Below are 23,984 nucleotides of genomic sequence, written 5' to 3'. Positions count from 1 at the left end.
CCCAAGGTTCAGAGGACGCCTCCCGGGAGCGCGGTCCCCGTCCCGACCTCGCCTGGGGCTGGGCACTCTCGCAGCAGCCGCGATCTTCCCAGCGGCAGGCCCCGAGGGGAGATGCAGCAGGAGCGCAGCCGAAGTTGGTCGTTCGCTTTCCTTTTTTCCACAGCAGTCAGGACACATAACTCTTGGCAGGTTCCTCGGAGCAGCAACTTCCCTTTCACTCTCTTTGGAGAGTTACTCCGAAGACAAGTCAGGAGCGGCTGGATCTGCCTTGGCCAGGAGGTGGGGAACGGGGACTTGCTCATGGGCCTTTTGAAGTGACCAGGCCTGATGAGAGGGGCATCCACGGCTGGATGCAGCGACGCCTCTCCCACCAGCTCTTTTCTTTGAGGACAACTTCTTGGTCCACACTAGTGGCTTTCTTTCGGGTTTTACTGCTGCCACTTGTAAGTGGCTTAAGAATTTTCCCTCTTTTTTCCCCAGAGCCCTGTCCGGCTGCCTCAGAACAGTAGGGGCCGTACTGGCTGGAATAATAGTAATAATACAGGTATCGATGGTCACTTTTCCTGGTTGCCTATCTGGGCCTATCTCATTTAATCACAACAGCACTTCCAAGTAATCATGACTACAACACGTTTATATATCCAAGTATAAAAACAAAAACAAAAACAAAACCATGAACTTGATTAATCTCACCAGTAACCTCTGAAAAAGATGCTATTATTATCCCCATTTTATAGATGAGGAAACTGAGGCTCAGGCCCATGAACGGACTTGCCTTAAGTCACTAGGCTTGTAAGTGGTGGAGCTGGGATTTGAACCCAGGAAGCCTGGCTCTGGGCTCTGTTGATAAGCACTAAACTGTGTTGCCATTGTTTTGAAAATTAGGAAACTGATTCTCAGAAGTAAGTTTCCAAGAGTGATCTGGGTACCAAGTGGTAGAGCTGGCATTTGAGCCAGCATTAATCCATAGATCCCAGTCTGAGGAGGAGGCACTTGGATAACAGTGGGAAGAAATCCATCCACTGTCCCCCAGCTATAAAGTGCAGCCAGGCTCCCAGTAAACCTGAAATCCTTGCTGCGGGAAATGTACTTTTTCCCGGTTGTCACTGTCTTGGCTGGAAAAATGAGAAGTTTGCCTTGGATCGTGGGCAGGGCCAGTTCTCGTGGTCTCTGTGGAGTAGCCAGCAGCCAGTGGTCCTTCCTCTCCCAGGCTCCATGACCACCTTCCTAATTGCAGGAGCTGTCAGAGTGGATGTCCCGGAGCTTGGCTTCTGCTGGGGATCAAGGGCATTCTCATGTTTCCAGGGATCCTTGGGAGCCTTGAGAGCTGGAATTCAGGATCCTTTAGAGTCTGCCCTGGCTGTGTCCAGGGTCAGCCCTGAGGAATGAAAAGAGCTCCTGCTTGTGGGACACTCACTGTGTGCCACCCACTCTTCTAAGTGCTTCATTCATGACTCCTCACCACGATCCTGCTGGGAGGGGCTGGCAGACCCATTTTATGCATAAGTACAGCTTCTTAACTGCTGCACTTTTCTAACTCTCTATTTTGGAACTGAGCAGGACCCTAGTGGCCACCTGGCCCCATGTCTCATTTTACAGGAAAGTAAACTGACAGACAATACATTTACTATAGCAAATCTGTAGGCTTGAGTGCTGGCTGAGCTGTCTTTGAAGCAAGATGGCCTAGGTTCGAATTCCAGCTCTGCCACTTACCATTGTGAGCTTGAACAAGGGCTTAGCCTCTCTGTATGTCAGTCCTCTTGTCTATAAAATGGGAATAAACAGAGTATCAGGATAAATTGAGAAAATACATATAAAGGGCATCGAGTTTGTACCCGGCAGGTATTAGCCTCTATCATTGGGCAAGGTGATATTTTTATCCTGGATGGAGCTATTTTCCGGTGATAGGCTAATGTGAGTGAATAAGTCTTCATGGGCTAGGTCTGGTATCACCTCTGCTTAATGCTCAGTAAATACTGGCTCCTGGTGCCAAAGACTGTTAAGTAATACAATTGTATTTCTTTCAGAGATTTAGCTGTATGAATTCAGACCATCCTTTTAATAAGAAAGTTCACTGTTGCTGATAAGTACTGACAGTTTGCATTCCTTATAAACTTAGAGGCTCTGGTCTCCCTGAAGTAAGTGGGTGCAGTTTCTTCAGGCAGAGAGGAAGTGGGAGGCACAGAGCCACCAACACATCCCTCACCTGCTCAGAACCGAGGGACTGTGCCCACCTCTGCATCCCAGATGAGGCTGGTGCCTTGTTGTGTTAGCTGTCCTTGCTCCCCTGCACCTGGAAGTGGCCATCTCCCACTTCACAATGAGCAGGTTGTCCTATTCAGCTACAAGGGTGTCCTAGGCTGTTTTCAAAATTGTGTTAGTCCTTTTCATGACATTATTCAAATATAAACAAGGGAGTTAGACACCTTAACTTTTATCCACAGGAATTTGAGATTCATCTACAAACATAACCAGCTACATCGCTTGTGGGATCCAGTGTCAAATGAAAATGTGAGGCTCCTTGTTAAAATGTATTAAAATTTCAAGATAGTAACAGCAGAGATTAAACCATGCTGGGGGAGTGAGGCCTTCCAAGCATGGGGTACTGTGTGCCTGCAGGTCATGGGCCCACGAAGCCCACTGTACTCGCAGGACAGTGTGCATGTCACTTTCTATTGCTTCCACCTCCCCAGTCTCAAGGCATGCAAACTCTATCTGTATTTTAAAGGTGCTTTTGCATTGGCGCCTATGCTTACTGTGAAAGGCATTATTTTCCCATTTTTCAGATGAGGAAACTGAAACTCCAGGAGGCTTACACCTAACAGAATCAGGTTTCCAGCCTGGCTCTGTCAGATGCCAGCCTCTGGCTCTCTACCCAGCCCTTGGCTCTCTACCGAGCCCCACCAAGCTACTGCTTCTGTGTCTCATTGTTTCAGCTACCTGAGAAGGCCTGGGACCATGAACATCCCAGTGCTCAGCGCATGTGGTGCCCAGGACTACCAAGTCCCAGAGCATGTGCTTATTGGAGACGTGGGATTCGCTGCAGCAGGAATCCTGTCCCTCTGTTTGTAACAGTCTCTTCCCTATCAGTTTTGTTATATTCCTCCTTTAAAAAGTGGCCTTGGGGAACCTGATTGGGGTAGGGAATACCTTCTGAGGACCATGTGTTGGCAAGGGTGTCTGTCAGGCCACAGTCGGGTACAGTTCACCAGGATGAACTGACCTTTCCATTTCTAGCCTGTACGGGGTCCCTCTTGCCTCACGACCTTTGCAGAGGTGGGGCTCCCTCCTTGGAAGATCGCTCCTTGTTGCTGCATTGAACTTTATTTTATTAGTTTCAACTGAGTCTTCAGCCCAAGCTCACATCCCCAGAGTCCCTTCCCCTGACTCCGAAGTCTAGATCAGGATTTTGCCATGATTTTCTTAAACCCTGCACTTTTCTCTGTGGCACGTGACACTGTAGTTGTATTCTCCCATGTCTTTTCCCCAATGAGTGACTGCCTTACCCACTGGACTCTCCACTGCACAAGGTCAGGAATGTTGTCTTCTTCTTTACAACATGCCTGCTGCATGAGGCTTAAGCTGGAGGAAGCAGGAACTGTAAGTAGAGAGGTACAATGGGGAGGGGGACGATGGGTCTACCTCCCACCTCAATTCTCCACAACACAGGGTCACAAAACAAGAAGTTAATTTCTTCTTTGGGCCAGAGTGACTTTGGCAATCTTTCCTAGGCCAGGAGAGGGAGGATCTGCCCTGCCTGGCTGCTCCTTCATCTACCTGGTGGAGAAGGGGGCGAGTGACACCATCGGATCCTGCCCCTCTGACATGCCAGGCATGCATGGACTGTCATTGAGACTGAGATCCAGAGGAAAGAGCCTGGGCTCCTGGGGGCCCTGCGCCCTTTCTTCTGCCTCTGGACACTGGTGCACCTACTTCCCCTCGTCCTGTCCTCTGATTGCCATTGGTGTGCCCTCTGCTGAGCCCTATGGTCCTGATGACTGTAGGGGGAGATAACGGACTACCTCTCTCTTAGTATTGAAATGAACACCCAACTGGCTCACATTTGCCAGCCCCTGGGTGCCCTAACTGCATTCACTCTCCTCCCTCCTGCCTTGCCCCATCTCACAGTTGCCTGGATACATGTGCCACCTTTGCTGGGTTTAGGGCAGCCACGTCCAGGGCTGAGGAGGAGAAGAATGTTACTTAAGGCACCCAGCTTTGCTGAGAAGGCTTATCACAGGCACAGGGACCCCACAACCTGAACAGCTTGTGTCCTCCAGAAAAGCTTTCAGACTTGGCGGGGGCCTGTGGCCATCAGAGTTCTAACCACACCACCCACTTCCTGGCGCTGAAGGTGGCAGGTAGAGTGCTGGAATGAAGCTTGCTGTGAACAGGGCTGGATTAGTATGCTTAGACTGTCATAACAAAGTACCATAGGCTGGGCTACTTACACAACAGAAATGTCACATTTTGGAGTCTGGAAATCTGATCAAGGTGCTGGCAGGGTTGGTTTCTCCTGAGGCCTCTCTCCTTGGCTTGCGGATGCCACCTTTTCCCTGTGTCTTCACATGGTCTTCCCTCTGTGTGTCTGTGTTCTCATCTCCTCTTCTTATAAAGACCATTGATACTAGATTAGGGCCCAGCTTAATGAGTTTATTTTAATTTCATTACTCCTTTAAAGACCCTATCTGCAAATACAGTGCCATTCTTAGGTCCTGGGGCTAAGGCTTCAACATATGAATTTTGGGAGGACACAATTCACCCATAACAAAGGTCTTTGCACTTTGGTGGAAGAAACAGATGCTTGTGCCATTTGTAAGAGAATATGGGGCAAAATGAAGGCAGGGAGGTGCACCAATAGAAAAAGAGGGTTCATCCTGGGAGGCTAGAGCATAGTCCTTTCCCTTTCCTGGGAGCCCCTGACCCTGTCCTGAGCCGCAGAAGTGGAAGGTTTACTAGCTTGCCTCCAGGATGGAATCTGGTCTCCCATGGGGACTGGAGCACTTGGCACATCCTTCTGGTTTCAGTCACTATAAATAATCCCTCTTCCATGTAGCGTTAATAGGAGGATCCTGGGGCGTGGAGTCCTGGCTGCACTCTCATCCCACCCATCTTGTTTCAATTTCCTGCCTTCCTCAGCTCTCCTGGCCTCTACTGGGAAGCTCTTGAGGGCGGGGTGGGACTGGACTTCAGTTCTGGAAGCCAGCTGCTGCATCATTGCTGGTCTCTTTGCCTGCCCAACCCCTGGCAGCTGTTGGAGCTGGGTCAGCCAGTGTCCCCCAGCTGCTGCATTCCTCACCAGGGAGCTCCTGCCGTGGAAGCTGTGTGGACTTCACACAGGGTTTCAGCAGTGAGGAAGAAATGTCTTCTGACTAATTTAACATGGCCCATGGGCCAGCTGCCTGCCAGGTGGGCGAGATGCAGGGGGACTGGTTGGGCCAATTCCTCTTCATTTGCCTTGCAGAAGGGGCTTCTGATGACAGCGGGATTGCTACCAGAGTGGGTCCCTCCTTTGGCTACACATTAATCTGCAGCCCTAAGTATCTCCCAGGCTGGCATTGTCCTGCATCCCTGTAGACATAGAAGACCTCATACCCATCCAGCGGAGAGTCCAACTGAGCCTTAACCCTTTTTTTTCTAAGCTCACTTCCATATATATCAAAGACTTTGGCGTTTTAATCCCTGGGGACCTGTGAATGGAACCTTGCATGACAAAAGGGACTTTATGGGTGTGATGAAGTCAAGGCTCAAGGAATTACCCTTGAATATACTGTGGGCTAGTGCTTGTCTTCTGAGAGATGAGAAAGAAAATTAAGGAAAAATGATCCTCAAATCATCTGTCTTGAGGTGTTCAGTTATTAAATCAATAGTTGAAACTATATAGGAGGACGACCTGTTGCCTGGATTTTTATGATGAAGAATAGTTTGTATCTACCATCGCTCTCCCAGCCCACCGCAGGGCCGCCTGCTTGCTGTCCCACAGCCTCCTTGTCAAATGTTCAGATCTTGCTTGATTTGTTTCTCCTCTTTCCTTCTTGCTTCCCTGCAGCACTGCCCAGGGGTCAAAGCTTTTGGTGACTGTGACATCTGGGGCCCAAGCCCTCTTCTGTTACCAGATGGTGGCATTTGGGGACTGAAAGCTGTGCTTTGGGATGACGGTGGGATCACCTGCTTGTGTAGAAGGGTAGAGGCGAATGGCTTCCTGAAGTGATACATGTGGCAGTACAGGGGTGGGGACATGGAGCTTGGTGAGAAGACAGCCCTGACTGGGCAGAAAGAGGTTCCAGGCATCCTGTGCAAAGCATCTTTTCTTGGGCCCTGCCTGCCAGAGTGTTGTGCCATGAGCACCGGGCAGCCTGGTCACACTGGGTAGTCCAGGGTGCACCATGAATCATGGCTCCTGGGAGAAGATTTCAGCACTCAGCTTCTCTGAGGTCTGCTGGTCTGGGTGATGGAGTGGGCGCTGGGGTGGCTTCATCACAGGTCAGCTCAGGGGCAGAACAGCGGCTGGGAGTGGGCAGCCCTCAGACTGGTTTTAACTGAGGAACCAAAGGACAGGAGGTTGTGGATGGGGCCTGGAATTCCAAAGTGTCTTTTGGAGTGTTGGGAGAATCTCTCATCCCTCCTCTTCCTGGGGTTCAATCGTTCTTTATTCTTGCTCTTCAACTCTGAGAAGATGGATCCTTCAAATCGGAAATCAAGCAACCCCTGTTGTCCCAGCTCATACCCGACCTTACTACTCATCTGCCCTGGGTACAGCTGAAATAGCGGAGGCGGGGAAAAGAGCCCAGCTTCCTGGTGGACAGGCCACCAGAGAGGAAGCCCTACGCTGCCCTGCTCCAGGGCGGCTCCCCACCCACAGCACGGCTGACATCAGGCCAGGGACAAAACTGATAAAAGCAGGCCTTGGGGAGGAGCAGGGGTCAGGTGGTGAGGTGTGGGAAGTGGTGGGGGGTCAGATGTGGGCTAGACATTTTTAAGAAATTCCAAAAATCTAAATCTTTTATGTGAAATTTGAATTTTAAATGTCAGCAACTAATTACAAAATTTTGAAAAATACTTCTGGGTCAAGAAGTCATTGTTTAGCATCCCACATGGACAGGGTGGTCCCATAGATGAGACAGTGGGGGCCCACAAAGGCTCACCCCCAGAACAGCCCCTCCGCTAGAGAGGTGAGGGGTCGTCTGCTTCTCTGGCTAGGCAGAGCACCAGGATGTCCAGTGTGTGGAGGCATTTCCCGGCTCCTCGACTGTGGACTGCGCACAGAGGGACTTGGGGCCCTCCTCATCCTCTCTTTTCCCCTTTTTCTCTGCAGAGGTCTGTGCGGCCCTCAATGTCACTGTGTCTCCGGGGCCCGTGGTTGACTACCTGGAGGGACAGAATGCCACTCTCCTCTGCCACGTCTCCCAGAAGAGGCGGAAGGACAGCTTGCTGGCCGTGCGCTGGTTCTTTGCACACTCCTCCAACTCCCAGGAGGCCTTGATGGTGAAGATGACCAAGCTCCGGATGGTGCAGTACTATGGGAATTTCAGCCGCAGCGCCAAACGGCAGAGGCTGCGCCTGCTGGAGGAGCAGCGGGGGACACTTTACAGGCTCTCTGTCTTGACACTGCAGCCCTCTGATCAAGGGCATTACGTCTGCAAAGTCCAGGAAATCAGCAGGCACAGGAACAAGTGGACGGCCTGGTCCAACGGCTCCTCAGCCACAGAAATGAGAGGTGAGGGTCTTGGTCTCCCTGGGTAGAGACGATGGCAGGACAGGCCAGTGAGCCCCGCTTTGCAGCTACCACCCAGGGGCTCCCGGGTTGGCTCTGTTGCACTAGAACATATCTTGTGGGCCTTTGTTGGTCACAGACATGAATCATGCCGTGGGATGAGGGTAGATCTTTACCTGGACACTGGCTAATGCGCTGTGTAGACACAGAAGTGAGAACAGAAAGGACCAAGTGCCTGCCCCAACATGGCCCAGCCCCCACTCTGGGCAAAGCCTCTTATATATCTGAAGTTGGACTGCTGTGTGCTGTCAAAGGTAAACAAAGCTGGACCTTGGTTAAAGGGGTCAGGACAGATTTTATTCAGCAGTAGCTACTGCAGTAGAGAAGAGAGCGTGGCCTGAACTGGACTCAACTCTGATTTGGGCAGACGTGACTACTTGTTTTAAAAGGAGAATGAGTGAGTGGGGGGTAAGTGGGGACTCAGTAGAGTCAACGAAGTGTGAAAATTGCGAAAAGCAGTAGGGAGGGTTTTGGCTCATATGGAGCCATCTGGGTTTGCTAATGTGCTTATCGAAGTTTGGCTTCAACCTTCTCGCAGAGATGGGGAGATGGGGGTTTTGTTTTCAGGTATTGGCTGGAACAAGCAGTAAATGCTTTCGGCAGCCTTGAGTTTTCTCAGGCAGGCACTTTCAGGAGGTCATTGTAGGCAAAGGCATGTGGCCTTGAGCCATTAGAAACTATGTTAGTGTTTATTGGAGTCTTGAGGCCAAGATTGAGGCTTAGTCGAGAAGGGGCACCGAGGAGCCTGGCTGGAATTTGGCTAAGGAGGGCATCTTTGCCAGTGCTCAACCTCCCACCCAGGTCTGTGCAGGCTTGATGGCTTTGGCTGAGGGGTGCCAGGCACCCATGGAGGAGGCACGCGTTGGGAGGTCTTGCTGTGAGTCGTCAGGCCTGGGAGCAGGGCAGGCTGGTTGCCCAGTGGAACTGATCCAAGCTTAGGCAACAGCTAGCCAAGAAATTCATGAGGAATTGGGCAGAGGACCAGGGGTAGCCCTCCCTTCCTGAAGGCAGATAGGAGGGATGGGCAGCATTTCTGCAGTGTCTCAGCTACCAAGTGCCATATTTTGGGGTTGTCATTTTTTTATCACCAGTGTTTCTATTCAGGAAGACACCTCTCACAATTTTAGTAAGATTTTCTATTGTGCACTAAATCATGCCTTTGATTGATTTGAAATTGAATTTAGTTTGGCACAAGATCAAGAGGATCACAAAGTACAGCTGATCGTCTCAAATACGAAAAAGCATCTAATTTTATTGTACACATATAACAAAATATTCAAGGTCTTAAGTGATGTTGTTTTGATAAGCCTTTTTAAAGGACAAAACTTAGTTGTGGAAAGTATTTTTAATGTCCTATATGAATAAGGGACATAGAGTAAAATAATTTATATACAGAGTCTTTACAGTAGTTCAATTTTACTTGTCTTTGGAGTTTGCTTGTTGTAATGTTTATAGGTACAGACTGATGTATTAAATAGAATGTGCAATTTTTTTCCTTGAGCAAATTAATTCAAGAAAACCAGTGACTATTGGCTTATTATTTTCACATAGAAAACAAGACATCAGATCATCAAGGGCTGGGCCAAGAACCCACTACAAATACCACTTGGCTCTGAAACACAAGATCTTATATATATATAAGATATATATATACGATGTATACGATATATATGATATGATATATATACACACATATGATATATATATGGTGTGTGTGTGTGAATTGTGTTGTTTTTGGTCTTTGTGTCACAGTGTATTCTGGAGTCATAGATGAAATCTCTTGGCAGTGATGACATTCTGCCACATAAAACATATAAAAAGTTTGCCACCTTCAAGTAAGCAGAGTTATCTAGCTAGTTGGTTAATGTGAATCTCATTTCAGTGAGTGAAGCTGGGTTCAGTCTAGAACATTTGTTTGTTCCAAAAGCATGAGGTAGTTTTTAACACTTCACTGGAAATAAGAATCTCTTTTCCCCCTTCTTCTCTTGCTCCCCACTTTCCTGCCCTGGTCCTCCAGTTTCTCTTTTTTCCCCTCCTCAGCTCCCCTTCCCTTCACTTCCCACCTCTTTTCTTCTTCCTCTTTCCTCTCTCTCTGTCTGTCACTCTTTCTCTCTCTGTCTCTCCCTCTCTGTCTCTCTCTCTCTCTGTCTCCCTCTCCCTCTGTGTCTCTTTGTCTTTCTCTGTCTCTTGTTTCTGCCTGTCTTTCTATCACTCTCCCTCTCTGTGTCTCTCTCTGTCTGTCTCTCCCTCTCTGTCTGTGTCTCTCTCTTTCTCCTTCTGTCTCTCTCTTTGTCTTTCAGTCTCTCTCTGTCTTTCCATCTCTTTCTGTCTCTCTCTCCCTCTGTGTCTGTCTCTCTCCCTCTGTATCTCTCTGTCTCTCTCTGTCTCTCTGTGTCTCTGTCTCCCTCTGTGTCTCTCTGCCTCTCTCCCTCTGTGTCTCTCTGTCACTGTTTCTCTGTCTTTCCTTCTCCTCTCTGTGTCTCTCTCTGTCTTTGTATCTCTGTCTCTCTCTCTCCGTCTCTTTCTCTCTGTGTGTGTGTCTCTGTCCCTCTCTCTCTCTCTGTGTATGTCTCTCTCACTGTATCTCTCTAGCTCTCTGTGTCTCTGCACTTCTCTCGCCCGCTCCCCTCTGACCTCTCACCCAGAAGTGGTTCTACCCTCTCAACAGAGCTCAGCCTCCCTTGCCATGTCTACTCTGTCTCAACCCCTGGGCAGGGCCATGATTTGCTGATGGAAAGATTCAAAACCTTAGGAAGCAATGACCATATCTTCTAGAACATTCTATCTAGGCTTCCAGGGGACTGTTCCAAGGCAGTTAAGGAAAGGCAACCCCAAGCAATGGCCTGAAACCAGGCAGGCTGTTTGGTTTGGAGCGTGTCCGCCCCAGGCCGGGGCTGTTCAGAGCCTTGGCTGCCTGTTCTTCCTGGGCAGGGCCAGGAGAGGCCCACGGCTCTAGCCTCCCAGAGCACTTTTCCTGGGGCCCTGGGCCTTGCTGCTCTGCAAGGGCCTTATTTTCCTAAATCTCCACCTCATGTTCATTGTTGTTGTTGTTGTTGTTGTTGTTGTTGTTTTTGAGACAGAGTCTCCTTGCTCTGTCACCCAGGCTGGAGTGCAGTGGTGTGATCTTGGTTCACTGCAACCTTTGCCTCCTGGATTCAAGCAATCCTCCTGTCTCAGACTCCCAAGTAGCTGGGATTATAGGCATGCGCCACCACACCCAGCTCATTTTTGTATTTTTAGTAGAGGTGGGGTTTCTCCATGTTGGCCAGGCTGGTCTTGAACTTGTGACCTTAGGTGATCCACCCACCTCAGCCTCCCAAAGTGCTGAGATTACAGGTGTGAGCCACCTTAAATGGAAAACAAAAATACAGAACAACAAGGATGAGAGGTTCTGTGGGTTAGAATATCAAACAGGAACTCTCGGGGGGTTTGAGTGCCCCTGACCCCAGGCCCGGGGTCTCTCTTGTCTAATCTGCTCATGTCACCTCCCCCCTTTCAACAGGAGTCTCCAGCCATCCAGTGGAGAGGGGAGCTTTTTCTTGGGATTTCCTTTCTAATACTACCCCACTCTTTGCCCTTCACCACAGACTTCATCGTGATCTTCTTCCTGCAGAGTTCTTGATGTGAGACAAAATTGCTTGTCTTTCACTGGAAACTCCCAGAAAGAAAGGCTGGTGCCCGGTCTCTCCTCATTTCTGTCGTGAGCACCTCACCCAGCACATGGAGGGTGATTCATGATGAAATATTTAAAGTATGACTCCCAGTGCAGAGAAGAGCCATAGGAATGTTGGCTCTTATTATCTGTCCTGATTTCCATATGTTGGTTGTTTTCTATTGCAAAAGTAATATAGTGTAATATAGTTCAATTATAGAAAACATGGAAAAATACTGAAAGGGTTTAAACAAGACAATAAAAATGCCTTACCATATCTCTACTCAACTTAACATTTCAGTGCAAATCTTTCCTGTCATTTTATGCAAACAAAAATTTAAAACCTAATTTCAGTCTTACTGTAAAGAGTGTTCTGTGACTGGCTTTTCTGATATTACTAAATAGTGTGCACATTTTCCCTTGTTAAATATGCTTCCAAAACATAATGTTAATGATGGAATAATGTTCCATCATGCAGATGGACCGCAATTTAGCTTCCTACTTATTGTTACTGGACATTTAAAACTGCTGTAAATCTTTGTCAATAAATCTCCATGAATATCCCTGACCTTAGCATAAAGTCCTGGAAATAAGATTGCTGGGTCCAAAGATCTACCCAATTTAAAGATGGACACAATTTCAAGAAGTGAATTGACCTCTAAGATAGTTTATAAATTTATATTCCCACCAGCATTAAAAACGCCTTTTCCCCATAGATTGGTCTACATAAGAGTGTTGGTTAATTTTATGTGTTGACTTGACTAGGCTGAACGATGCCCAGATAGCAGATAAAACATTATTTCTGGGTGTGTTGGTTCTATTTCTCTGGGATCCCAGACTAATACAATCATATATACTTTTTGAGGAGGATGATGATAACAATGAATGCCTGCAACAGTGCCTGGCACACAACTGCTCCTCAATAATACTTGATGAATGCATAAAATGTTCTTTGTCAAGTGTCATTAGCACGTGTTGCTGTGGATGACTTTGAAGTAGGCATGACTTGGTGGATGTAGTCACCCTCTCTGGGATGCCTCACTTCTCTTTCCCTTGACCTATTCCAATCATACATATTTTTTGGGGTCCCACATCCATCTTTCCTCTTCCGTCAATGCCTTCTTTGGGCATGCCAGCCCATGGAGTGCTCTCCGACTGGCAGCATCCTGTAGCTTCTGTTTTTAGCACTGTAGACACAACATTATGTGGTCATGCCACTGTTTTTCAGGCTGCTGCGGCACAAGGATGATGTCAAAAATATTATACATAAAAGAGTTGGCCAGGCACGGTGGCTCATGCCTGTAATCCCAGCACTTTGGGAGGCTGAGGTGGGTGGATCACTAAGTCAAGAGTTCAAGACCAGCCTGGCCAACATGGTGAAACCCCATCTCTACAAAAATATAAAAATTAGCCAGGTGCAGTGGAATGTGCCTCTAATCCCAGCTACTGGGGAGGCTGAGAAGAAAGAATCGCTTAAACCCAGGAGGCGGAGGTTGCAGTGAGCTGAGATCGTGCCATTGCACTCCAGCCTGGGTGACAGAGCGAGATTCCATCTCACAGGAATAAAAAAAAAAAAAAAAAAGTCAAACAACACAAAAACTAAAATGTGCAAATATCTTTCTCCCACCCACAACCTAATATCCCCAGTTCCACTCCCATCCCCAGAGATAATCATTGTCAATAATTTGGTTTAAATCTTTCAAATCTCTCTCCTATTGACAATCATACACACACACACACAAACACACACACATGCAAACACACATGTATTTTAACAATAGTGCATGTATTGCTTTTTAAGTTGTTATGATATTACATGTATTCTTTTGTAACTGGTATTGTATAGTGAGACAATACCAAACTGCACCCAATCATTCCCACAGTGATAGACACTTAGGAATCTTCCAGTGTTTCACCAACATAAACAGTGCTTCAGTGAAATCCTTGTACATCTTTCCAAGTATACCTGTTAGTTAGATTCCTGGAAAGGGAATTGCTGGGCCTAAGGCTAAGCATATTTAACATTTTTGTAGACGATGCCAAAATGCTATTGCTGAAAAGACTTTACAAATTTATACTCTGACCATCACTGCATGATAATGTCTATTTCCCTGAAGCCTCTTTAACAATCAATATTATTAATCTTTTCCATTATTTATCACAATAATGGGAAAAACATTTCATTGTTTTAATTTAGATTATTATATTCAATACAATATAGTGCAATTTAATTTCTGTTTTTGTATCCAATTATTAGTGAGGTTGAGCATCTCTTCACATGGTTATTCATAGTTCATTTATTTATTCTGTGAATTGCCTGGCCATAACCTTAATAATTGGGTTGCTGTCTTTTTTATATATGTGTATATGTGTGTGTGTGTAGATCTGATCATTAATTTTTCAGCTGTAACATATGGTGCAAAATTTTCTTCCTGTTTGTTACTTTTCTTTCCACTTTGTTTACATTTTCTTTTACCATATAGATATTTCACATTTCTGGGTATTTATGTAGTCAAATTTGATACTTTTTCCTTTGTGGCATTGTTTTCTAGTGGAATTTTTTATTGAAGTGTAATCTACATTTCAATACATTATACATGGTACTTTGGTTCTGTATCGAATCTTGGGAAAGGATTCCCTGCCCCAAGCTTATAAAAGTGTTTTCCATATTTTTCTTTAATATTTTTAGATGATTAAAAGAAAGGTTTACTCCTTTATCTCTTTGGAATCTGTTTTTTTATATAAGATATATAGTAGCTAATTTATTTTTTCTTTACAAAAGGCTAAAATGTTATCCCTACACTGTCTGTTGAAGAAGTATTTTTCTAGCTTGAAATGTCACATTTTTCATAAGCTAAATCCCTATATTTAAATGAAAACTTTGTACACTTCACCAATATAGCACTATTCTAATTATTATAGAATAGGGCAAATATCCTCATTATTTTTTAAATTGTCTTAGCTATTCTTATATATTTCATTTTTCTTTAAGATGATCTGGAAGATCAACTTACCCAGTTTTGTAAAAATTATGTTGGGGTTTGATTGGGATTTCATTGGCTTCTGAAGTTACTTTGTTATGGGCATATTCATCTTAGACATCTTTATGATTTTAAATGTTCCTATCCAGGAACTTGTTGTATTCCTTCCTGTAGTCAGGTTTTTTTTTTTTTTTTTAAGTCTTTCAATACAATTTTTTTTCACATGACTCTTGAACATTTTATTATGTTTACTTCTAGGTATTTTATAATTGTAATTAGGATATACCATCTCCTGCTATGCGGACACATGTATGTGAAGCTTTTAAATTGGTATTGCTGGTATATAGAAAGTTTGACTTTTGTTGAGTTATATTTGGCAACATAATGAGTTAACTTACTATTTCAGATGTGGTGTTTCTCAGTTGCATTTCAATGGTATCTGTGAATTAGTATCTCATTATTTTTCTAACCATATTGCATTGGCCAGTACTACCTGTACCCTTTTTGTATGACACTACTGTGAGTTTTAACCTACCATTTGGGTTTTTATCTTGACCACATCTTTCCATCTAGCCCATATAGCTACTCTTAGAGACTGTCAGTTGCCTTATTAAAAGCCAGCTTTGAGGCAACCATGGCTTTTTCATGATCCTTACTGGTTAACCTATCACAAAAACAATTGGGATTGCCCTAATAATATCTCTTAGGCTCCTTTCCCTTTCCCTTCTTTTCCTTTTCCTTTTCCTTCCTTCCTTTTTCTTTTTCTTTTTGATGGAGTCTGGCTCTGTCTCCCAGACTGGAGTGCAGTGGCACGATCTTGGCTCACTGCAACCTCCTCCTCCTGGGTTCAAGCGATTCTCCTGTCTCAGCCTCCCGAGTAGCTGTGATTACAGGCACCAGCCATCACACCCAGCTAATTTTTGTATTTTTAGTAGAGACAGGGTTTCGCCATGTTGGCCAGGCTGGTCTCGAACTCCTGACCCCAGATCATCCGCCTGCCTTGGCCTCCCAAAGTGTTGGGATTATAGGCATGAGCCACCACGCCTGGCCTTCTTTTTTAATTTCTTAAAACCCTCATTTAAAAATCCATCCCAGAAACCTGTCAGAGACAGATGAAAAGTCCACTAACCTATAGCTTTTAGAACTTATTTGTCTCTCTCTCTCTCTCTCTTTTTTCTTTTTTAGCAAAACACTTGCATGCCTCTAGCCATGTGACTCCTTTTCTATTTTCCAGGTTTCTTGCTTTTCCTTAACTGGAGTTTTTTTTCTAACCTGTGAATGGTCATCACTTAAGAAAGGTGAGGGGGTTCTTCTCTGAGGAGGGAAGGGATGGGAATGTGGTGAGGGAGCCCACTGGCTGCAGAAGGTCATTACTGGGAACACTCACCTGTGGGGATGTTGAATAGAGTACACCTGTGGATATTACTGGGGTGCTACAGCCATACTGTCATGAACACTGATTAAAATCTCTCAGTTTGGGGGTTGAAATTGTTTATCCATATTACAGTGGAGTCAAGTCTGTGATCACAACACCAGTCCATATCACTTGGACTGTGAGTTACTTCTTTGAGTGGGAAAGAAAGGGGTATAGGCACAGAAGTGCTGGGGGATTGCCTACAACCTGGAGCCTGTGGCATTCATGCTGCACCCCTAAAATGGTTGCCCCTTATGAAGTCAGCCCGTGAGTCGCGTGCTTGCAAAATGCTTTATGAATATCATGCAAAATAAAAAATCAGAAGGAAAAAAACCAAGATCAATCCAAATAAGCAGCCCACCCTAATATCTGCAGTGGTCTCTGCTTTACTTTGCTGTATGTTTCATTTTACCCAAAATCTGGGTATGTCCTCGAGTATTCATGCATGGTGATAAAAAAAATAAGTACAAATTGTTTGAAAAAATATACACGAATAAATGAACTCCTGGAGGGACTTCTGAAAGTGTCTGGCTAAGACGTACACACTGTATTAATTTTGAGCAGGGCATAAGCTGCTTTTATGTTTTTTTGTGCAAATTGTTAAAATATGGTAGAGAATTGGGGATTTTTGAAGCATTGGGAAGTATTAAATTGGGGTTTATCTGCAAACCAGGTATGTGGAAGATCTGAGGGTGGTGCTCCCGGGTGCACCAAGGGTTGTTGGTGTCATCATGGGGCACAAAATCATACAACAGAAATGAAGAATGAAAGGGACAGAGTCTCTGGAGAACAGTGGAGCCATGCCTGGCTTTTTCACAGAATCTCATGCCAGATGAACTTGTTGATGTCGTTTTTATTACCCAACGGTAAAAGGAAAGGCAAAGAAAAAGATGCAGTTTCTTCAATTGCCTGTGCCATGTGACGATTTCACTGGGTGAGAAATCCAGCTTAGAGAGAAAATGCATTCAAAAGTCCTAAGTGACACATGGCATCGGAAACCCCTGAAAAGGTTTCTAGTGGAAATCATGAGGGTCAATGTTAGGTTTGATTTCCTTTGATTGTTTTATCAATGACATTGAAAAAGAAGCCCACATCACCCTAATGAACTTTATAGAAAATGCAAAATTGGGAAATGTTCTTAACGTCAGCGAGAAATAACACATAATAAAAGTGATTCCAGAGCGGTAAGAAATATAGGCAGGAAACAACAAAATGAAATTCAATTTGAAAAATGGCACAGCAATACATGTGGGGAAAACAAATCTCAAGCATTGCTGGATAGGCACAGGCTGGGGGGCAGGGTGGCGGTGGGGCTGCAGGGAGGCTCTCTCTGTGAAAGGATTTGGAGTAGTAACAGCAGCAAATCAGCCGTGCATTTGCAACATGAGACTGCATCTCAACAACTGGTGTTGTTTCCATCCACGTACAAATCAACCTGGAGCCCCTGAGAAGGAGGCAATTGTGTCATAGGTACTACACTCGTGAGACCCTACACAGTCAGCTTTGGGAAGCTCATTTCCAGACAGACAGATTTAAGCTAGAGAAGAGAAGCAAATGTGATGAGGAAGTGAGCAACCCCCTTCAGAGACAGGATCCATTCTTATCGAGGAAGCTTTGCTCGGCTTAGTGAAGAAATACCATCAGAAAATAGTATTGATGATGTCCAGCAGCGCTAGGTGGATTCATTTATCCCTTCACTCAGTGTGCATGTTATCAAACACCTACTGCGTGCCAGGCTGTTGGAATAATGGAGACCCAGAAACACATGGGTGGATCCATCTATAGGGGTGGCAGACACACACACACGGGGTTTTGCAGTGTGAGTGCAGGGGACAGGGCACTGTGGGAACACACTGGAGGGTCCCTGAAGAGCTGAGGGAGAGGGCAATGTTGGAGATGACCTTGGTGGTTTATGTGGCGGCAGCAAGGACATCCAGGGGGACAGGCACTGCAGCTCATGCCAGGGCTTTGGGGACTCTGCATTAGGCCTGGAAGCTTACAAAGCATTCCAAGCCTCTTGAATGTTGGCTCCCTGGTGCATGAATCTGGGGGGAATCAGATTAGAGGAGAAGGAGGAAGTGGGGTCTTTTGTGGTTGCATGAGCTTGAAATGATGGAGGACTAACTCTGGCAGTAGGAATGGGGAGACATTGAGAGGTCAGATGTGAAGTCTTTACTGACTAACTGGATGTGAATGATGGAGCGAGCTTTGGGATGACACCGAGGGGTCTAACTCAGTAAATATGTGTAGCAGCTTTCATTCATTCATCACGAGCAGGCCAGATGCAGGTGTAGCTTCACTGCAGGTGAGATGTGATGAAGTGGAGTGCATAATAATGCCCTGCCCAGCCCCAAGGCTGGTGAGGAAGAACAAGGCCTGAGGGCTGTGTGCCCAGCACTGTGGGGGCATGTAAGGCTGAAGGAGGTGGCACAAGGAAAATGGGATGAGAATTGAGGGAGCATGAGCAGGGGGTTGGGGTGATTTCAACAGGAAGGTGCACTGCTCAGCCATGTCTCCCTCTCTGCAAGGTGTGGCTTATTTACATTGAGAGTGTCCAGGGCATACTGAATTGGAACTTGTTTCATACCTGGCAGGCATCATAGCCTAGTGTTGGGATTCCCAAATGCTCTTGTTTCTCTATGCCCTTAGGCCAGAGACAAAACAAAAACAAGAACCCACGCAAACAAACAAAAACCAGTTAACAGTTTTGCTGAAGTAGTTGAGTCACAATTTTAGGTAAGTATTGAGATGCAGACAGCTTGTTCTTGTCCTCTTTAGGGTAAACTCCAAGGACATTTTTGAAATGAGGTGATGATTTCATATTTTAGGGGGCCAAAATGTCTCATATAAGTGAAAAATAATATATAGCTGGTTATGGTAAATATCTTTTCAAATAATGATACTTCCTGAAGAAAAGCACTTTGCTTTGCCCTGTGTTGCACAGGCTGTGTCCGCCCATGTCCGCCCTGCACGCTCAGTGCTACCGGGCCATGTGCTGAGTCTCAGGCCTGCCCTTGATAACTTCAGCTGCTATCTTCCTGTTTCTGGCAGGTCTAGGGCCTGATTGCCCCTCTACTCACCCTTGACCCTTTGCCCCCAAGTCTAAGACGTTGCAGTTTGCTTTCTGTCCTTTTTTTTTTTTAACCTTCCTTTACTCCCCAAGCTTTGGGAGTCTCTCAACCTTTGTGTCTCCTCCATTGTGCTTGACATCCCATCACCTCTAGATGTTTCTCCCTTGGGGACAGATCTGGCTTGGTCCCTCTGGAAGCACAGATTCTGTAGACTTGCTTAGCAGGAGGAGGCCCCCGGTGGGCCTGGGGCAGGGCGAACCCTTAAGCTTGCTTCCTTCTTCAGGTGCTGCCTGGAGAGATTCCAAGATGAACCATAAGTGTCCAAGGGGCTCCTGGTGAAAGATGGGCCCCAGCTGTAGCCCCGAGTGCCATGTGTCCTAAGGTTCCTGTGGAAAGCGTTGAGACAGGTTTGCAGGGCTATAGCCTGAGTACACTTCATGGGCCTTCACCCCAGGGAGTGTGTGCTGCTGTTGTTCACAGGAGTGATGTAGTCATTCGTTTGAGGTTTCTGCTCTTAGAGAGGCCACAGCTTTGATCCCTAAGACCTCAAAAAACATGATATTTAGCTGGGCGCTGTGGCTCATGCCTGTAATCCCAGCACTTTGGGAGGCTGAGGCAGGTGGATCATGAGGTCAGGAGTTCAAGACCAGCCTGGCTAACATGGTGAAACCCTGTCTCTACTAAAAATATAAATATTAGCTGGGCATGGTGGCAGGTGCCTGTAATCCCAGCTACTCAGGAGGCTGAGGCAGGAGAATCACTTGGACCTGGGAGGCGGAGGTTGCAGTGAGCCGAGATCGTGCCATTGCACTCCAGCCTGGGCAACAAGAGCAAAACTCCGTCTACACACACACACACACACACACACACACACGGTCTTCAGTGGCTTTTCAACCCAATCCTACAACCCAAAGATTCAGAAGCAGTCTAACATTCTGAGCCAAAATAAATCTTCCTGCTTTTAGATCGAGTGGTCTTTATCAGCAGTGAAAATGCTAATAATAGAAGCAGTTTGCAAGGGATATCTCCTGAAGTTTAATTGTAATTCACTCTAAACCCAAATAGTGTATTTTAACAAGCCAAATTGTTATTTCACTTAAGATTATGTAAGTAAGGTTTAAATATGGAGAGTGGACAAAGCAAATGGAAAAAACTCTGTCACCCTAGAAGTATCTGGGGGCTAAGATGAAATTATAATATGATTTCTCATCTGACTGTTTAACCCCAAAATGTGAGAGGAAATTTAATGATTAGATCTAAAGTTACTACCACAGGGAACTGATACTTCAAGTTTTAGTGGAAGAAATTAACGAAATAATTCCTTTTTCTCTGGAGACACGGAACAGATAATTAGGAATGAGATTTACTAAACATTTAGGGCTTCTGCTTAATTAAGCAAGCACACATCATGGTGTTTAAAGTGTCAACAGGTCCAGACACTCAAAGGGATCAAATTGACAACTAGAGTGTAATTTAAACACTACTTTAAACAATTCTTCATCATACCTACCCTCATTCCAACTGCCATGGTCTTGGAAGAGTCTAGATTAAACATTTAATCTCACAAACATGCAGGAAGCCCCAGTTTATGAGCCTGTCATCACTGTGCCTTGCCCAAAGAGAGGTACAGATGGAGATGTTTGATGCCTGCCCTCCTGGGGCCCCAGACTCAAAATGTAGGGGAGAAGCCATGGTATAGATATGGTTATAGATTTAATAAACATTATGGAGGTAGCAAGCAGGAAGAGTGTGAAAGGGCCAGATGAGGGAGTGAGGCTAACATAGGAGTAAGGGAGATGAGGACACATTGCTGGGCCATAGGAGAAGGTCACATGGAGGATGTGGGACTTTGCTTGGGGCACAGGAGAGCTTCAGCAGACAGCCATGGCTGTGCTGTTTCAGTAGAGAGGACAGCCTGCTCAAAAGTGTTGCAAGAGGCCAGAGAGGCATGCAAAAGTAACTCAATGAACTTAGATATATGTTTGCAGTTGGTGGGGGACAGGGTTTGGCAGCAACAAGAGGAATGGTTGGAAGGATGGACCCGGTCAGGGAACTTGGTACCAGGGACCCTGCCAGAGTCTTCTGAAGTGCACCCTCACATGTTACGTGGTGCATGTACACAGAAGGGGCCCAATGATGGCTTTTTAGATGGAGGAGTGAATGAGTGATCCAAACTCTGGTACCAATGAAAATGGCAACTAGGAATGGGAAGTAGTAGCAAGTGCATATATAGCCCTATCCTGGACTTGTGTGTGTAGAGGACCAGTGACCAAGCCCTAGGTTTCAGTGTTTCCTAGCTTCTCACTGGGGACATAAAGATGGCCTTTGTGCTCTGTAGCTCCTTCACTTTCAGGATGTGGACTTCTTTTCCAACGGCCTTCCCGTGGGAAGTCTATTTCATTTTTTTTGTTTGCCCTTTTGCTTGGTTTGCTGGAATTTGTCTTGGACTGAATGCGTTAGGAAAGGGCGGCATCCACTAGACAAAGCTGGAGCTTCATTGTTTCTCATCAGCTGCTGCCTGTAGGTCACTCAGAGGTCCTACTGACATATATGGCTTTATTCGAGCCCCAGGGGAGACTGCCTTTGACCTAAATCTTGGAGAGGTAAGGGAGAAAGGAAGCAATAGGCCAGCGCCTGAGAGCAGGAACAGAGAAGGTCTCTGTGTCTCTCTGGGGCTGCAGTTGCACGCCCCCTGCCCCCCCACCCCCGAGAATGTTGCTCCAGTTATAAACAGTAAGGACACAGCTACATTCTAAGAGCTGTTTCCTTGGGAACCATCCCATCCATCGCTGAATAAGAAGAGAGTATGAACTGAATACACTGCATTTGAATTTGGGACAAAAGTGTTGGCTCATCTTTGTTTTACTTAAGAATCTTTTCTTCTGCATACTTCACATCACCATCCTCTTCCAGCCCCTTTACATTTTCCTGTCCCATCAACCTGTGTAAAATGCTGCCTGAGGGAACTGGGGTGGGATGGTGCTTGCTCTCTCCTGGTGCAAATTAGCAAGGCCTACTTGCCAGGGATCAGGCTCCTAAACTTCTGCCACTTCCTTTCAACTTGAGGGAACTTAATAATCATCTTCTGTTTAAGAAGAATCACCTTCTGGTTAGGAATCATCTTCAGACTTTCTGCTTCCATCCTGTAGGAAACTAAACTCCCAGAGCCCATAAAATAAATCATGACAGACACAAAGCCTGCAGCTCCAAGGCCAGAACTTTATGGAGAAGTTAGCCTCTGCAGCCAGGTGTGCTGGTGCAGCCCCACTGCTTCTGAGGCTCCAGGGGAAGGACTGTTGCTGGACAGCATAGGACCCCCTGACCCTGGCCCCTCTCCTAGCCTTCCGGAAAGTAACGATGTCATAGTCCTGGTAAGGTGGCCTTACCCCACTACATAACATTCTTTTCATTCATTCATTAAGAGTAACTATGACTTGAACTATGGGCCAAGGAGGATTCTAGAAAGTGAAGAAAACAGACACAGATAATGAACAAGGTAGAATAAGGCATGCTCTGGTGAACAGTGATGGATTTTAAAGCCACACATTCCATAGAGGAAGGGTATGAAACAGATCACCACTGGAGGAGAGCTTCAATTCAAATTGTCTCCAGTTTCCAAGACAGGCAGGTGACACCTTGGGAAGACACATCCATCCTTACACATGTTCTGTTCCTTTCAAAATCATTGTTTCTTGAAAGCTCTGTTCTGCACATCATTTTCCACATTGAGACATGCTATTTAAAGGTGCTCTTTCAGGGTTCTTTTGAAACGGGAAAAGTTCCCTTATCCCCTAGCAGTGCATGAGATGGGGTGTAGCTGGCTTCTTGGGTGCCCCACTGCTCAAACTCTTAGGGGAGCATACAGATAGGCAGGAGCTGTGGGGCTCCGACCCCACTGGCAGGGTCCGGGGGTGAATGTTTATAGCTCCTGAAGCCCCAGTAGGCATGTGTTATGGTGCGCTCTCTTACTTTGCCGACTATAGGTGGCTTGTAGCTCAATTAGACCCTCCACCTTGTGTCAAGGACAGAGGGCTTTCTGTATCCCAGGTTCTTGCCTTGGTGTACCGGAAGAATCAGATCACATGTGAGCTTGGAGAATAAGTGCAGTTTTATTGAGTGCAAGTAGCTCCCAGCTGATGGGGAGGTAGAAGGGAGACGGTTTTCCCCTGGAGTTGGGCTGCTCTGTGACCCCAGCTCTCTTCTGACTGCCTCGGCCAAACTCTGCCTGGTGCCTCGTCCCACTGGTTGATGACCTGCCGGCATGCGATGCCTGTCTGTGTGCTCTTCTGCCGGTATGCTCTGCTTCATGTGCTCTGGACTACCAAGCTGCTTGCGTCTTCTTCCGGTGATGTGCTCCTCTTGATGTCTGACCGCATCTGTCTCTGCCTTGCTAGGGTCTCAGGTTTTATAGGCCCAGGATTGGGGCGTGGCAGGCCAGAGTGGTCTTGGGAAATGTAACATTTGGGCAGGAAATGCCTGTCCGCACCTAGGTCCGTAGGGGTGCAGCCCTAGCCAGGGACCACGCCCTCCTCTACCCAGCATGCTCGTTCCCCCTTTCCATGGTATTCAAAGGGACCACACTCTTCCCTTCCCAGCACTCCGGTATCACTTAGTAGATAACACTTCTGTGGCAGGGTCACTCCTTATCCTTATTACTCTTGTTTTCCCTGGATTAAATAGAAGAGGCATTGGTTTAGTTTAGAGTTCTAGACCCTCTCCTGGATTGGACGGGACACTGAGGCCCAGGGCCTGATTTCTCACAGCAGGAATCTCCTCTCCCACATCTCCTTGTACTCACTTCCCATCTTTCTTCTAGAAGTGCACATGACAGAGACTCTCCAAGTAGGGTCCTCTGGCCTGGAGCCTCAGAATTTCCTGAGAGGTGAACTCCCTCGTCAGGCAGAGTCCCAAACCCTCCCAGAAACTCAGGGGCAATGCCTGGGAGTCTTCATTTTAACAAGAGCCCAGTTGATTCTTCTGCTCAGTAAAGTTTAAAACTATGGCTTTAGGGCACTAATGAAGGCAGCACCTGCTAAGATCAAGATCTGTAGAGTCAGGGAGAAGGCTTCAGCTGGCCTGGCCAGTGTGGGCA

General features: G+C 46.3%; 1 protein-coding gene across 1 annotated transcript in view; it reads left to right on the top strand.

Moving 5' to 3' along the window:
* The first annotated feature begins 2,622 nt into the window (after positions 1–2,622).
* VSTM4 (V-set and transmembrane domain containing 4) overlaps positions 2,623–23,984 on the top strand; it is a 112,267-nt gene continuing 90,905 nt past the window's right edge. Inside the window, exons 1-6 of the mRNA XM_011990981.1 lie at positions 2,623–2,656; positions 4,281–4,361; positions 5,465–5,499; positions 6,050–6,158; positions 6,721–6,935; positions 7,201–7,717. Of these exons, the coding sequence (XP_011846371.1) occupies positions 2,623–2,656; positions 4,281–4,361; positions 5,465–5,499; positions 6,050–6,158; positions 6,721–6,935; positions 7,201–7,717 (991 nt within the window). The remainder of the gene's footprint in view (positions 2,657–4,280; positions 4,362–5,464; positions 5,500–6,049; positions 6,159–6,720; positions 6,936–7,200; positions 7,718–23,984) is intronic.

Source organism: Mandrillus leucophaeus, unplaced genomic scaffold (assembly GCF_000951045.1).
Source record: "Mandrillus leucophaeus isolate KB7577 unplaced genomic scaffold, Mleu.le_1.0 Scaffold388, whole genome shotgun sequence".
NCBI classification, from domain to species: Eukaryota; Metazoa; Chordata; class Mammalia; order Primates; family Cercopithecidae; genus Mandrillus; species Mandrillus leucophaeus.
Note: the sequence above shows the minus strand (reverse complement) of the source record. Positions and strands in the feature narration are given on the sequence as shown.